The 14241-nt window shown below is 48.9% G+C and overlaps 1 protein-coding gene across 1 annotated transcript in view; it reads right to left on the reverse strand.

The window, feature by feature from the left end:
* Sctr (secretin receptor) overlaps positions 1 to 14241 on the reverse strand; it is a 51273-nt gene that overhangs the window by 21354 nt on the left and 15678 nt on the right. Inside the window, exons 5-7 of the mRNA XM_035445837.1 lie at positions 12097 to 12101; positions 8212 to 8319; positions 2299 to 2402 (exon numbers count right to left, since the gene is read on the reverse strand). Coding sequence (XP_035301728.1) covers positions 2299 to 2402; positions 8212 to 8319; positions 12097 to 12101 — 217 coding nt within the window. The remainder of the gene's footprint in view (positions 1 to 2298; positions 2403 to 8211; positions 8320 to 12096; positions 12102 to 14241) is intronic.

A 14241-nucleotide genomic window follows, 5' to 3' on the forward strand; every position in this document is an offset into this window, starting at 1 on the left:
TTCCAAACTCAAGAAGGCCAGTCTGTTACTCACCTGCTGGGCAACCCTGAGTAAATTACTTAACTTCTCCGAGCTTCATTCTTCATCTACAAAATGGGAATCATTTTTTTCTCCCTTGCAGGCTTGCTGAAAACAGGAAGAAGCTGACAGATGGGTTGTGTCTACAATGCCTGGCATTCAGAAGCCACTCAGCATGTGGCACTTCCCCAGCGTGAGTCAGCAGGGTGAGATGGCAGGAACTCTGAGGTATGAGTGAGCCTCCAAAAATAAAAATGGGCTTCTTTTCTCTTTCACCAGTAGAATGCTCTCAACAGGTGGCCATGTCACTGGGTTGTCATGAGTGCAAGTGTGTTATTTTAGGAGGCACCTTAATGACTCTGGGTGCATCATCTGAAATGCACAGGAAGAGCCAGGTGGGCTGGGCAGGAGAGTGATGACAAATCAGGGGGAAATATCAGAATGACTGACAAAATTAATGATGATGATGACGACGACGACGAGACTCCCAGTGTAAGGTTCAGTGGAGGAAACCTTAAGAAAGTATGGAGACTTCCACTCAGAATAAGCAAGGACAGTTTAGCATCAGATGACCCTCAGCATGATGACAACTATGTGAGGTAGAGCCTCCCTCCTTCAGCAACTGTCCCTGCAGCCAAAGGCCACCCCTCAGGGGTGAAGAGAAGAGCTGTGAAGGGTGATGAGTTGTCATAGATTAATGTTCCCTAGAGTCTGGGACACCAAAGAATCGTGTAGGGCAGGGATGTGGCTCAGCTCCAGCCATATTAACTGGGCATGGTGGCACACACCTGTCATCCAACATGTGGGAGGCAAAGGCAGGAGACCAGATGTTCACGGTCACCTCAGCTACATAAAGAGTTTGAGGCCAGCCTGGGCCACATGAGATCCTTCCTAATAAAACAAAATAAGATAAAGTGGAATGCTTGTGACTGGGAGCAGTTTGGGAGCGCTGGGGAAACAAAATGGTTAGTTCAGTAGGGGTAGAGTGCCCCTTTCCTAAGATGACAAAGAGTTAATAGAATGCTTGCCTAGCAGGTTAAAAGCTCTGAGTTGAGTCTTAGCACCACTTGCATCAGGCATGGTGTAGCATGCCTGAATTCCAGGACTTTAAAGGCGGAGGCAGGAAGAACAGGAGTACTAGGTCATTCTGGGCTGTTTAGGGAGGTTGAGGCCAGCCTGGGGCTATATGAGGCTGCTTTTTAAAAAGTAAGGAAAGAAAGAGATCTGTGGAATTTCACAAGTTCTTGGATCAACCTGTTGGTGTGCAATCCCAGCTCCTAACTCATGCTCTTAACCACTACACCCTGCTCTTTCCTTTAACTTGAAAATTGGTCCAGGGAGGCCCACACCACTGATGGTGGCAGTCTGGTCTAGTGATGCCTCCACCCATTCATGGAGCCCAAGAAGGCACAGGTTAACTGTGTGAAGAGTCCCAGCAGAATAATTTGTCCTAGTCAGTACCAAGTGACCTTCAGCCCTGATTTCATGTCAGTGAGGTCTGAACCTCAGCATGACCCTGATTCCCAGGAGTTCTCAAGTGACCCTTGTTCCCTCAGCTTTTAACATCTGCAGCTGTGCATTGCCCCTCAAGGGCTCAGAGTCCAGGAACACTCCTGCTCTCTGTCCTGGGTCAAACTGAGTGTCTCTGCCTCGGAGCCTGGCAGTGCCACCTGTTTGCTGTCCCCTCAACTCAGCTGACAGCAAGAATTCCCTATTAAGAGACAGACAGTAAATATTTTAGGCTCAAAGTGCCACACAGTCTCTCAAAACTACCCAGCCCCATCCCTGTCACACAGAAGCAGACTTGTGGAGCTAATGGATTTGGCTATGTCCCAACAAAATTTCATTTGCAAAGGCTGGTCATGGCCCAAGGCCACAGTCTGGCAATCTTTGTTCTAAGTAGGTGCCCTAGACATTGTAGATGCTTAAGGGGCAACTGTACCTGGTCTTTCTATCAGTCTAAGTCCATTACTGACATTTGTCAATACTCTAATGACACATGCCTAGAAAGGGATTGAAAAAAAAAAAAGAAAGAAGAGAAAGCCAAGCTGAACATGTCATCATCAGTGGGTGGAAGGGGGTTTTAACAAAAAGAACTAAGCTTCAGCAGGTATGTGGCTTGCCAGTTGAGTGCTGCTTGTCCAGTGTGCACAGAGCCCCAGCTCCATCCTCCATACCCTATGAACTAGACACGATGGTGCTGCTTACAATCCTGGCACCCAGGTCCTCTCTGAGACCTCATCCTGCATTCACCCATCTCAGGGGCACGGACAGGCTTACCCGTTTCTCGTTAGAGGAGTCATTCATGTTGACCCCACAAGCCAGGTCAGGCCTGGGGAAAGTTTCTGACCAGCCATCCTGTGTGCAGTTCCTGAACAGAGACCCTGAGGGTGACAAGTATACAGCAGATGAGTAGTGGGGATCAGGCAATGAAATCATTATAGTAAAATCTCTGGTAACACCAAAATATTGCCATCATTGTAGAGGTGGGCAAATTGAAGCATGCAGTGGTGATATAACTGCCCACATCATTATCTCAATAAATGGAGAATGAGGGTTGGATCTGTAGGGCCCTTGACATCAGGTATGAATCCCCTTTCTTACTCCCACCCCAGTTCTGCTGCTATAATAGGTGGGTTCTGAAACATCAGGGTGGATGGTGAAGACTTGGCTTCTGTTACAATGAAACCTTGGGCTCTCACAGTTTTCTCTCTCTACTTCCTTTCCTCTCTCTCTCCCTCCCTCCCTCTTTCTCTGTCTCCCTGTCTCTGTGTGCCCCCCTACCCGTGTGTGTGTGTGTGTGTGTGTGTGTGTGTGTGTGTGTGTGTGTGTGTGTGTGTCTACGTCAGAGGTCAATCTTGGGTCCCATTCCTCAGATGCCATCCACCTTGGCATTTTGAGGTCGACAGACCTGTGTGAGCTCTTTTTGTAGAGAACAGGGTTGAGTTTCCTACTGGCTTGGAACTTGCAAATTAGACTAATACAACTGATTAGTGGTCCCAGAGATGCCCCTGTCTCTGCCTTCCTGATGCTGATGCATTTTACATGGGCTCTGGGGGATCAGTCCAGGTCTTCATGCTTGTCCACTGTGTCCTGCTCATCTCACCAAATGGAAACCATCAAAGGCCACTGAGGTGAATCCTGTCAGACAGCTGCTCCTTGTGGAAGGAATTGGGTTATTATTCCTTTAGCTATAACGTTGAGGCTGCCTGTTGGGATAGCTGCAACTGTATTTGCCCTGCATCCTTGCCTTGCACAAGGCTGCAGGCTGACCCCATTGAATACATGGGTAATGGTTTCTTGGAACTGAAATTGTGGCCCCTAGTCAGCGTGTGCACAGGCAGAGTAAGGAATGAGGTCGACAGACCTGTGTGAGCTCTTTTTGTAGAGAACAGGGTTGAGTTTCCTACTGCATGGGGTACACTATGAGGGGAGAATTTCTCACTGTGGGGATGCATGCATGTGCTTGTGGATGTGCACATGTATGGCTCTGGGGATCTCACCAGGACCTGTTGCATGCTAGGTACACATTATAATATCTATCCATCCCTGTCCCCCACCTGACCATTCAAAGTCAGGATCCAAAGACAAATGGAAGGAGCCACTGACTGGGAAGGAGTCACTGGCCAGGGAGCAGCCACTGACCAGGGAGGAGCCACTGACCAAAGAGGAGCCACTGACCAGGGAGGAGCCACTGACCAGGGAGGAGCCACTGACCAGGGAGGAGCCACTGGCCAGGGAGGAGTTACTGGCCAGGGAGGAACCACTGACCAGGGAGGAGCCACTGGTCGGGAAGGAGTCACTGACTGGGAAGTAGCCACTGACTGGGGAGGAGCCACTGACCAGAGAGGAGCCACTGACTGGGGAGGAACTACTGGCCAGGGAGGAGCCACTGGCCAGGGAGGAGTCACTGACCAGGGAGGAACCACTGGCCAGGGAGGAGCCACTGGCCAGGAGCTACTTGTCAAGAAGGCCTCCCGCAGTTTCTAGAAGTTCCCTCTTTGTTCTGAATGACCAACTGACCCATGTACCAAGGACCCATGTCCTTCACACACTGAGGATGCTCTCACCAAGTTCTGTGGATGAGAGTCCTGTCCAGTGGCCCCTTAACAAGCCTTGCCTGGCCTGGCTTGGTCTCTCCTAGTGACCCAAGGGCCTAGCCACTGTTCGTGGTTTGGGGTGCAACCGGTTCCACTGAGCTGGAGAAACACTGTCAGCTTTGCTCAGGCCAGTCTTGTCCTAAACTCCTCCACAGACTTGTGTGTCATCCCACAGCCCAGTGACAGACTATTGGAAAGCAGTGCACACCCAGGGTATGTCCCTTCAGTAGCCCTCTCCCATCAGGAGCACTCCCTGTGGTCCCACAGTGGTGTCTAGTCTCAGAAGGCCATGTCTTTAGGGCCCTAGACATGTCCAACCTGTCAAGGTTCAGGAGGCATGAACCACCAGCCTAGAATGAGCCGAATCACAGTGCAGTTTCTTGGTCTTAATGTGACTCTACAATAAATCATTCTCACCATAGTGAGAGTGCAGTTTGTCACAAAGAAAGTATCCAGGCTGGTGCCAGCCAGAAGTGGCCTTCCTACAAGAGGTAGGCATGGGCAGGGTGATGGGGATGTCCTCCTGTATATATGTTTCTCTTATTGGTTAATGAATAAAACACTGTTCAGCCAATGAGGCAGGAAGATGGGGGGCGGGGTCTAGGAGACAAGGAGAATTCTGGGAAAGGTAGGCAGAGTGGGTTGGCCACACAGAGTCGCAATGCTGCCAGAGGAGTAATACCATGCCGGGGCATTACCAGATAAGCCACAACCTCGTGGCAATGCTAGATTGATAGAAATGGGTTAATAATTAAGACAGAGCTAGCCAATAAGAAGCCCTAGTTTTTGGTCAACAGTTTCACAATTAATATAAGTCTTTGTGGCTCAAGGGTAATGGGACCCAGCCAGGCCTAGAATCTCATGTAACAGCAGGCTGTAGAGTCTCAGCATTCAAGGGAGGGGCAATAGAGCTTTTGAATGAAGTCAGGGAGCAAGGTTGTGGGTCAGGAAAGGATGTTGTCAAATGTGGGCTGACTGGTTAGAAACACACAGCTCCCGTGTTAAAGGGTATAGGCCCATGCCAAGATGGTGACTCTCTATGGGCCCAGCACAGCACAGCTGTCTGACTGTCTAGGGCCCTTTATCCTCAGAGACCCAGTAGCATTCCCAAGATATCTGACTGTGATTCAGCTTTGTTCCTGAACCTTTGACAAACTGTGTGGTGCTGATGAAGCTCCCTATAGGACGGCAAAAGGATGGGCCCTCTGTGCCTTCAACTCCACTTATTTCCTCCAGGGTTTGTTTATTTATTTATTTAATTTATTTTGTTTTTTGAGACAGGGTTTCTCTGTGTAGCTTTGGAGCCTATCCTGGCACTCGCTCTGTAGACCAGGCTGGCCTCGAACTCACAGAGATCTGCCTGCCTCTGCCTCTCGAGTGCTGGGATTAAAGGTTTAAGTTTGCATGTCTGTGTGTGCATGTATTGCAGGCCAGGGGAGAACCTGTTCAAAGCTCCCTTTGATTCTCAAGCCCTGGGATCCTACATAAAAGGCTGGACCAGCACCTGATCCAACCCAGAAACTCGTGTGTGTGTGTGAGTGTGTATATGTGGGGGGAGGACAGAGGGAGAGAGGGAGATTGGGGCTTGAACCTAGGGCCTGGGGATTTCTAGGCAAGAGCTTTCTCACTAAAATATCTCTAATCCTTTTTGACTTTGCGTGTGTGTGTGTGTGTGTGTGTGTGTGTGTGTGTGTGTGTGTATGTACATGCACACATGCACACATGCATACATGCATGTGTGTGTACATGCTTTTATGTATGTGTACATGTACATGCATGTATGTACATGATTTGTGTGTGTACATTCATATGCATGTACATGTGTATATGTGCTTTTATGTGTGCGTATGTATGTGTGTACAGAGAGGCCAGATGTTGACATAAAGTAGCATCCTTGACCACTCTTTGCCTTATTTTTTTGAGACAAGGTTTCTCACTGAACCTGGGCTCACCTACTATTCTAGCCTGATTGGTCAGCAAACTCCAGATCTCACTGCCTCTGCCTCCCCAGCACTGGGGTTACAGGTGTGCACCTCTGTGCCCAACTTTTCCCTGGATGGTAGGGATCATGTTCTCCTGTTTATGCAGCAAGCACTTTACCAACGGAGTCATCCCCCTAGTCCCTTCTTTTACTCTCTGTTTTGAGACAGAGTCTCACTGAGTTGTTCATAAAGGCCTCAAACTTGGGGTCTTCCTGCCTCAGTCTCAGAGGAGGCTGGGATTACAGGCCTGTGGGATCACATCCCGATGAATACATTTTAAACAAGGAACTTTGAAAATGCCAGTGCTGTTTTAAGAATCAAAGGAATGTCTCCTTGAAGGAAGATTCTAGGCCTGGCATGAGAACTATCTGGGGCAGAAAAAGGCCTGCAGTTTTTCCAGTCACTCAGAAGCCTGTCTGAACCAATATGGAGACTGTTGTGGCAAACAACTTCTTAGGAATTAACTCTAGAACATATTTTCCTTGTTCAAAAGGAAGCTGCCCTGAACACTGACTAGTATCCATGAGCATATATCTCTGAGATTGGGGACACACTGTGGGGAGACTTCCTCTCTGGAGGGCCAGAGGGCAAATGTCCAGTCAGATCCAAGATAGAGCTATGGGTGACTAGCAGGCCCAGACAGGTCCTGACCTATGCTCTTGGGCCAGCCCTGAGATATGACCCAGTGAGCTCACCCTGCCACCAGCCCAGGAGCCAGGTCAGCACCTAGAAAGCAGGGCCTCAGGGTAAACCTGCAGCCCCACAGTGACACCATGTGGTAGGTAGGTGAAGCTGCAGCAGAAGAAAGCAGACTTGGCAGTGAATCACTAACAATTCAGAGGTCTTCTAGTTAATGAGGTGGGCAGGAGTTCACGCAGTCAACTGGGGAGGGATGTGATCAGGCAAGCCTCTGGTCACCTCTGTGGCCGCAGGCAGTGGCTCTTCCTAGGCACGCCACAGAGGAATAGGTGAACCAGTTCTGAGAAGGCTTTGAGGGGATGGCTGGTAGAGAGGAGAGCCACAAGTCCTTTTCAACAGGAACTCTACCAGCCATGGATGGTACCTGGATGTTAGGACCAGCACATTGCTCCAAGCCAACCAAGGATGCATGAATGGCCTGAGTCCTGAGCCTCAAGGACCCAAGTGTCTGACATGAGGGGTCTTGCCAGGAGGAAAGAGCGTTGGTAAGATTGAAGGTGTGAGCATGATGGGGAAAGGGCCTAGGGTGGAGCTTTGGAGGTTCGTGAAGAAAATATGAGGGGTGGAAGAGAAGGGAGGGAGAAGGTACAAAGGAAGATATTTACAATTGACTCCCAGGGCTGGGGAGAGGCCGGTGGGTAAAGAGCTTGCTGCGCAAGCATGAGCAGCCAGGTTTGGATCCCAGCACCCATGACAGCTGGGCATGGGAATGAGTGCCCATAAGCATCACAGATGGAAGCAGATGTACTCAGGTAAGGCTTCCTCCAGGAAGCCAGGGCACCCAGGGGCACCTCCAGTCACCAGCAAGGCCCAGGATAACGGGCACAGAAAGCGAGTGTTCTAGAGGCAGTCTGCTTCAGAGGCTGGCACTGTGGGGTATCTGAAACAAGATGGCTGGTTGCTGAGGGAACAGAAACATGGAAGAAAGGGAGAAGGTTCCTAAACTGGGGCCATGAGGCATATCTTCGCTGCTGCAGCCTCCTTTTCCTCCTCTTCCCTTCCTCCTTTTCCTCTTGCAATCCTCCTCCTCTTTTTTTTTAAAAAAATTACGTTATTTTTTGAATACCCATGTGGCCATCAGAGAACAACTTATGGGAGTCAGTTCTCTTCTTCCAGTATGTGGGTCACGGGGACCAAACTCTGATCAACAGACTTGGTGGCAAGCACCTTTAGCATGCTGAGCCATCTCACTGGTCTCAGTCTTCTTCATACTTCCCTAAACACATTGTTTCCTGGTTCCTTCCCGGGATCCTAAAAGTTAGGCTCTCACACATCCAGGCAAGGATTCCAGTCTCTAGAGATTTCCCCTTATCATCTCACTCACTGCTTGTTCTCAGAGATCTCTGGCACCTGAGTTCTCACCCAGGAGCCGTTTCTACCTCTGGTCAGGGCCCTTGGTGCTGAATGGTTACCGTTTCTGCCCGTGAGCATCTGGAGGAACTTTGGACATTGTATTTCCACCGTCTGTGCCAGTGCCGAGGAGGGCCAGCAGCTCATGTTGTCCCACAGCCCCTCACAACCTGCAGAGAAGAGGCCAGCAGTGCATTAGGATGAAGCATGGACCAAGGCTGCCTACCATCACCACCCTTTTCAAACCCAGTTCCCAGTATGCACTGACTCTTGGACTCCACCTTTCCAGGGTTGAGGCATGGATGGAAACCAGGGTCTTGTGTGCACTGGGCAAGTGCTATGCCTCTGAGATATTTCTTCAGCTCTGGTTCCTTCTAGTTTCTAGAATCCTTCAAAATAGCACCACCAACCAGAGGCCAAGTGATTAACATTTAAACACTTCCTACTCAGCTTCTAACACCAGGGCTGGGGTGTGACTCAGTTGCTGGAGCACTTGCCTAGCATGCACGAGAGCCTTGGGTTTGGTCCCCAGCACCACATAAGCTGGGTGTGGTAGCACATGCTTATAAACCCAGTAGGGAGGAGGCAGGAGAATCAAAGGTTCAAGGTCATCCTCAACACCATAGTAAGACTGAGGCTGTATAAAATTCTATTTTTGGAAGACAAAGCAAAAGCAATATAATCTAAGTAAGGGGCTTCTTAGGGTCACTCTCGTCTAGACTCCCACTATCCTTGTCCTGGGCTGTAGCCTACTCTGTCCTTCACCCCATCTCCAAAGCCTCTCCCAGGCCCACTAAGTACTGGTGCTACTAACAAGGCAGAAACACACCGTATATGACTTACCTGTAAACAGAAGTTTCTGTCCCACCCAGTCCCACAGCCATTTAGTCCCAAATGGACACACAGAGAATTATATTAATTATAAACTGTTTGGCTGATGGCTCAGGCTTTTTTGCTAGCTCTCTCTTAATTGTTAACCCATTTCTATTAATCTATGTATCACCACCTCACTTCCTGTCTGTACAGGCCTCCAGACCCCTATGGTTAGCTAGTGGAAAGCTCCATTCTCTAACCTTCAGACGGGCTTTATTTGTACAAACAAGATATCACCACACTTAACTTCTTACCTCCCCAGACCTCTGTACATTCTGCTGACCCCATTCATCTAGGCCAGGCCCATCTCTTGTGTTCTCTGCACACACACACACACACACACACACACACCCTTGCCTCTTCATACTGACCCCTGAGCCTGCCTGGAGTTAACTAATGCCTCAAGACAGGTCAGGTGGTTAGAGACTACGAAATGGCACTGAATGTTGAGTAGGCAGACACAGCTTGCCTCTGTGTTTCCTGACTGTGCCAACTCAGTAAACCACCTCTCCTCGCTGTACTTCATGGCTTCTGCTTCACTGTAAAGTGGGGGTTGAATCAGATGCCTTGGGTTCCCCCCACAAACAGAGAGAATGGAAGGCCTGTATGAAAACATGGAGCTGAGAAGTTACAGAGATGTCAAGGACAAGTCTATTTGCAGAGGAGACTGTGCCAGCATTGGTCTGTCCACCAGTTCATTGGGCACATATTGAGTACCTTCACTATGCCAGGCCCACAGAAGGCCCAAGGACTCCAGCTGTGGACCACCAGATAGGCTTCTGCTCTTGGGGACCCTCTGCTTGGTGGATAACAGTGTTTGGAAGCTAAGTCAATGACTGCCTTTGTCACTGTGTGCTGGAAGCTGGGGTACTCTAGACCTGAATATCAGGGAAGATGGAAAGACTGAGAAGATTCTCCAAAGTCCTGATACATACAGAACTGCTTCTCTGGGGAATTTATAAGATGCAGGTTTCAAACCTCCTCCCCCCAAAGATGCAGGTTTCTGGGTCTGACCTCCCAATGACTGAATTAAAATCCTGTAGGCCCAAACCCAGGGAACTGTGTACTGGACATGCTTCCAGATGCTTCTGATGTGAAGTAAGGGGCAAAGGCTCTGTGATGGGGCAGATTACCATGGAGACTGCACTGAGAAGGGATAATGATGTCATGAGGACACATAGCATAGTTGGACTGATTTTGAACATTGCCTACTCCAGCCCCCTCCCCTTCTTCCCCCTAGCTCTCGAGTTTCCCACAACAACCTTGAACTTGCTATGTATCACAGGCTGGTTTTGAATTCCTGATCCTCCTAACTCCATCTCCTGAGTCCTAAGATTACAGATTGGTCCACTGACCTATTTCATTTCAGTTGCTATGATGCAACATTATAACCAAAAGTAATTTAGGGGAGAAAGGGTCTATTAAACTTCTAGGTTAAATCAGAGTGGCAGGAATTTGAAGCAGTTAGTCACATCATACCTATATCAAGAACAAAGAGAAATGAATGATTGCATGTTTGCCTCCTTTCTTGCTCATTCCCAGCTGAATTTCTCCACTTTTATACAGTTTGGGACCCCTGTGTAGGGAATGGTACTACTCACAGTGAGCTAGGTCTTCCCACACCTATTAACTCAATTAAGACAATAGTAGACTCCCATGTTGAGGTTCTCTTCTCAAGTGAGTTTAGCTTGAGTCAAGTTAACAGCAAAAGCCAATCATAACAAGTGCCACACCGTGCCTAGTTTACAAATAGCTGGGGATAGAAGCCAGGGATTCATGCATGTTAGGTTATTAACTGAGCCATATCCCAGATCTGAGCGTCTTGATACGAATAGAAATGTCCCCTATTGGCTCATATGCTAATCAGTTGGTCCCCAGCAGGTGGCACTGTTCTGGAAGATTCTGGAAACTTTTTGAGTGGGGCTTAGCTGAAGGGAGTAGGTCACTAGGAGGCAGTCTGTGAAGGTTTTCTTGAAAATGTTCTTGAAAATTTTCTTGAAAATGTTCTTAACACCATGACCTTCTGCCTCACCACATGCCTAAACTCAGTAGGGCCAAGGACTGTAGATTGAACTCCCAGAAACCGTAAATAAAATGAATAGCTCATCTCTTGGATTCTTTATGTCAGGTGTTTTGTCAAGGCAACAAGAAATAATACATTTAGTTTCCCGTGGTCCAGCAAATGCATCTACAAGACCAAGGAATAGGTGTTGGTCCTTCAAGGAACCCAGAAGGTGAGCAACCCTTGAATGCATCTAAATCTTCCCACAGAGTCTCACAGTGAGCCTGGCAGGTGGGAAACCCTTCACATTTCTATTTTGGAATTGCTACAGAATATCTGTCCCACCATCCCAGAGACTGATTGATCTTCCATCAGCCAGCCTTAGATGTTCTCTCCCAGTCTGAGAAGGATCTTCCCAGGTATCCCTGGTTGTGAGAGTCAATGTTCACTGTCAACTTGACAGGATCTATAATCACATGGGAGATAAACCTCTGGGCATGTCTCTACGGGAGTTTCTAGGTTGTGTTAATAGAAGTGGGGAGGAGCCACCTTGAATGTGAGCATCACCATCTCACAGGCTGGGGAGAAACAAAAAAGGAAAAGCGAGCTGAGTATGTAATTCATCTCTCTGCTTCCTGACTGTGGATGCAATGTGAGCAGCTACCTCAAGCCCCTGATGCTGTGGCAACCCTGACACGATGAACTGTACCCTCAAACTATGGACCAAAGTCAACCTTCCTTTTTAGCTGCTTTTGTCACAGCGATGAGAAAAATAATATAATGGGTACGATTTTATCCTGGCTGGATCCTTTCCCAAAGATGTTACTCTCTATTTCCAGTCTCCGGAGTCCCAAGAGGCCAAAGAGGGATGTGTGTCCCCTTCTTTAAGCACATGTTTCTCTGTGGCTGCAGGATGCAACCTCCTCATCTACTTGGTGGCTTCTCCAGTATTAGAGGCAGGTGACTGCTTCTAGAGTCTATTAGTCACCTGAGAAGAAGGACTCAGAGATGGCTGGGACTGGCCAAGCCACCAGGGCACTGGCCAAAGGCTCCAGTCCATGTGGTAGATGACCTTGCCTGCCTGGCCAGACAGAATGAGGTGTCAGAATGTCTGAGAGCCTTCTGGAGGTCATGTTGGGCAGGGCCATAGAACAGCCAACCTAGAACTGGCTGAGGCCTGGTAAGAGTGCCTGAGGTAGGTAGGAGTCCCTGCCAGCTGGCTCAGAGACACTCTTCACATCAGCCAGGCCCCAGGCTGGGGTGGAACCATGCCAGGCCTGAGCTGTGCATAGCAGACATTCTGGAACTGACTATTCCAACAGCCCAGGTGTCATGGGGTGTCAATGTTTTTGGGTGGTACTTGTTTGAACAATTTTCATATTATATTTTGTTGGTTTTAGAGGTTTACTGTATCTTCAAAAGATGATACAGTATCTTCAAAAGTTAACAGGGTGCTCTAGTTTCGTGGGGGGAGTGCTTGTCTAGCATATATACAGCCCTGAGTTCCAGCCTCAGCACCATGTAAACCAAACATAATGGTACAGACCTATAATTTCAGCACTCAGGAATGGAGGCAGGAGGATCAGAAGTTCAAGGTCATCTTTGACTACCAGAGTTTGAGGCCAGCCTGGGCTACATGAGACCCTGTCTAGAAATAAAGAATGAAAGAGAGGATAGGGAAGAGAGAGGGAAGGAAGGGGGAATAAAAAAGGAAGGGAAGGGAGGAAGGGAGGGAGGGAGAAGAGGAAGAAAAAGAAAAAGGCACAAGGTCACTCAAAAGCCAGACAATTGATGTGATGAATGGCTCAGAGGAGAATGGCTATGGAGGTAAGACCACAGACAGCCTTGCAGAGTGCACGTCCCCAGCCATGCACAAAAGGGCCCTGTGGCCAGGGCCAGGGATCTGTTAGCTACTACCCATGCAGAGCAAAGTTTGAAGTGTTTTTGAGAAGATAGCAAGACTTGCGTGTCAGCTACTCCAGGAGAACAGAGTTAAAATAAAAGCCACAGTGAAGAGACAATGGTGTGTTGCCACTCAGCGGAGGGTATAGGCTCCTCTAGACTTGGAAGCCCCTGAGTCTGCTCCAGGCACACCGAGCACCATGTGTGCCTGTGTCTTGCCTAGAGACGGCCCCAGAGGCAGGTCTAGGATGAAGCTGGACTGGGAAAAGGAGGAAGGTCAAGCTGGAAGACAGAATGGGACCTTGGGGATCTTCAGGGCCCCAGCCAGCAGGATCACAGAGAGCCAGCCCTCTACCGACTTTCACTTTTTCCTGCACTGACCCACAAGGGCCACCCTTCAGTCCCTGGCTTATTTATAAATCAGCACAGATGGCCTGATGATAACCTGGGACTATTTCTGGAGCGTAAGACATAGGAGTTGGAGCAGCCCTCCTCTGGGGCCCTGAACCTGCTGATGGAGGTCAGCGGGGCGGGGGGTGGGGCACAGTTCCTCTGCATCTGAGGAGAACATTTTAGAACTTGATACAAGTGGTTGCATAGTATGACCAATGGTAGGGGACTGTAAACCTCCAAGGTGTTGATTTAATATGAATTTCATCTTGATAGAAAAGCACAAGAGTGCAAAAGGTCCCATGCCTTCCTAATCAGGCTGGGGGAGATCAACCCGCTGGTAGAGACTAGAAGAAATCGGCTGGCATGCCCCACTTGAAGGAAAGCACAGAGTACCAAGGTCCAGAGAGGTGCAGCCGGAGGTCACACAGCTGGAGGCCCTATGTGACAAAGCTTGATGGATACCCAGGTCTGTTATAACCACAGAATCTACAAATATCTGGCCACCACACTATCCTTCTGGAACATTCTTCTTGTAGGGAGAGCTGTCAACGTCGCCCTGCCCGCTCTGAGAGGGTGATGGCTTCTGTAAGCCAACTAATAAACACCCCAAGAGAGTGATGACCAGGGTCATGACCCTGAGATATTCCCACAGAGTGGACTTGGTCACCTAACTCAAAAGAGCTGGAGAGTTAATTTTTTATTTGTGGTAAGTATTCCAGGCTTGATGATACTCCATGAATGGCATTTCCTGTAATTTGTCTAGCTTTTAAACATTAACCTCTACCCAAGAGAATCAACAGCTTAACCATTAACCCAAGGCCCCCAGCAGAGTCCCCTGACCACTCCCAAGTGCATGAGCCAAAATGGAACCTTAGGAGGGATTGAGGGCTGTGTACCTTAGGAACCCACTGAGGTGGCAAGG

Source organism: Cricetulus griseus, chromosome 5 (assembly GCF_003668045.3).
Source record: "Cricetulus griseus strain 17A/GY chromosome 5, alternate assembly CriGri-PICRH-1.0, whole genome shotgun sequence".
In the NCBI taxonomy this organism is placed as follows: Eukaryota; Metazoa; Chordata; class Mammalia; order Rodentia; family Cricetidae; genus Cricetulus; species Cricetulus griseus.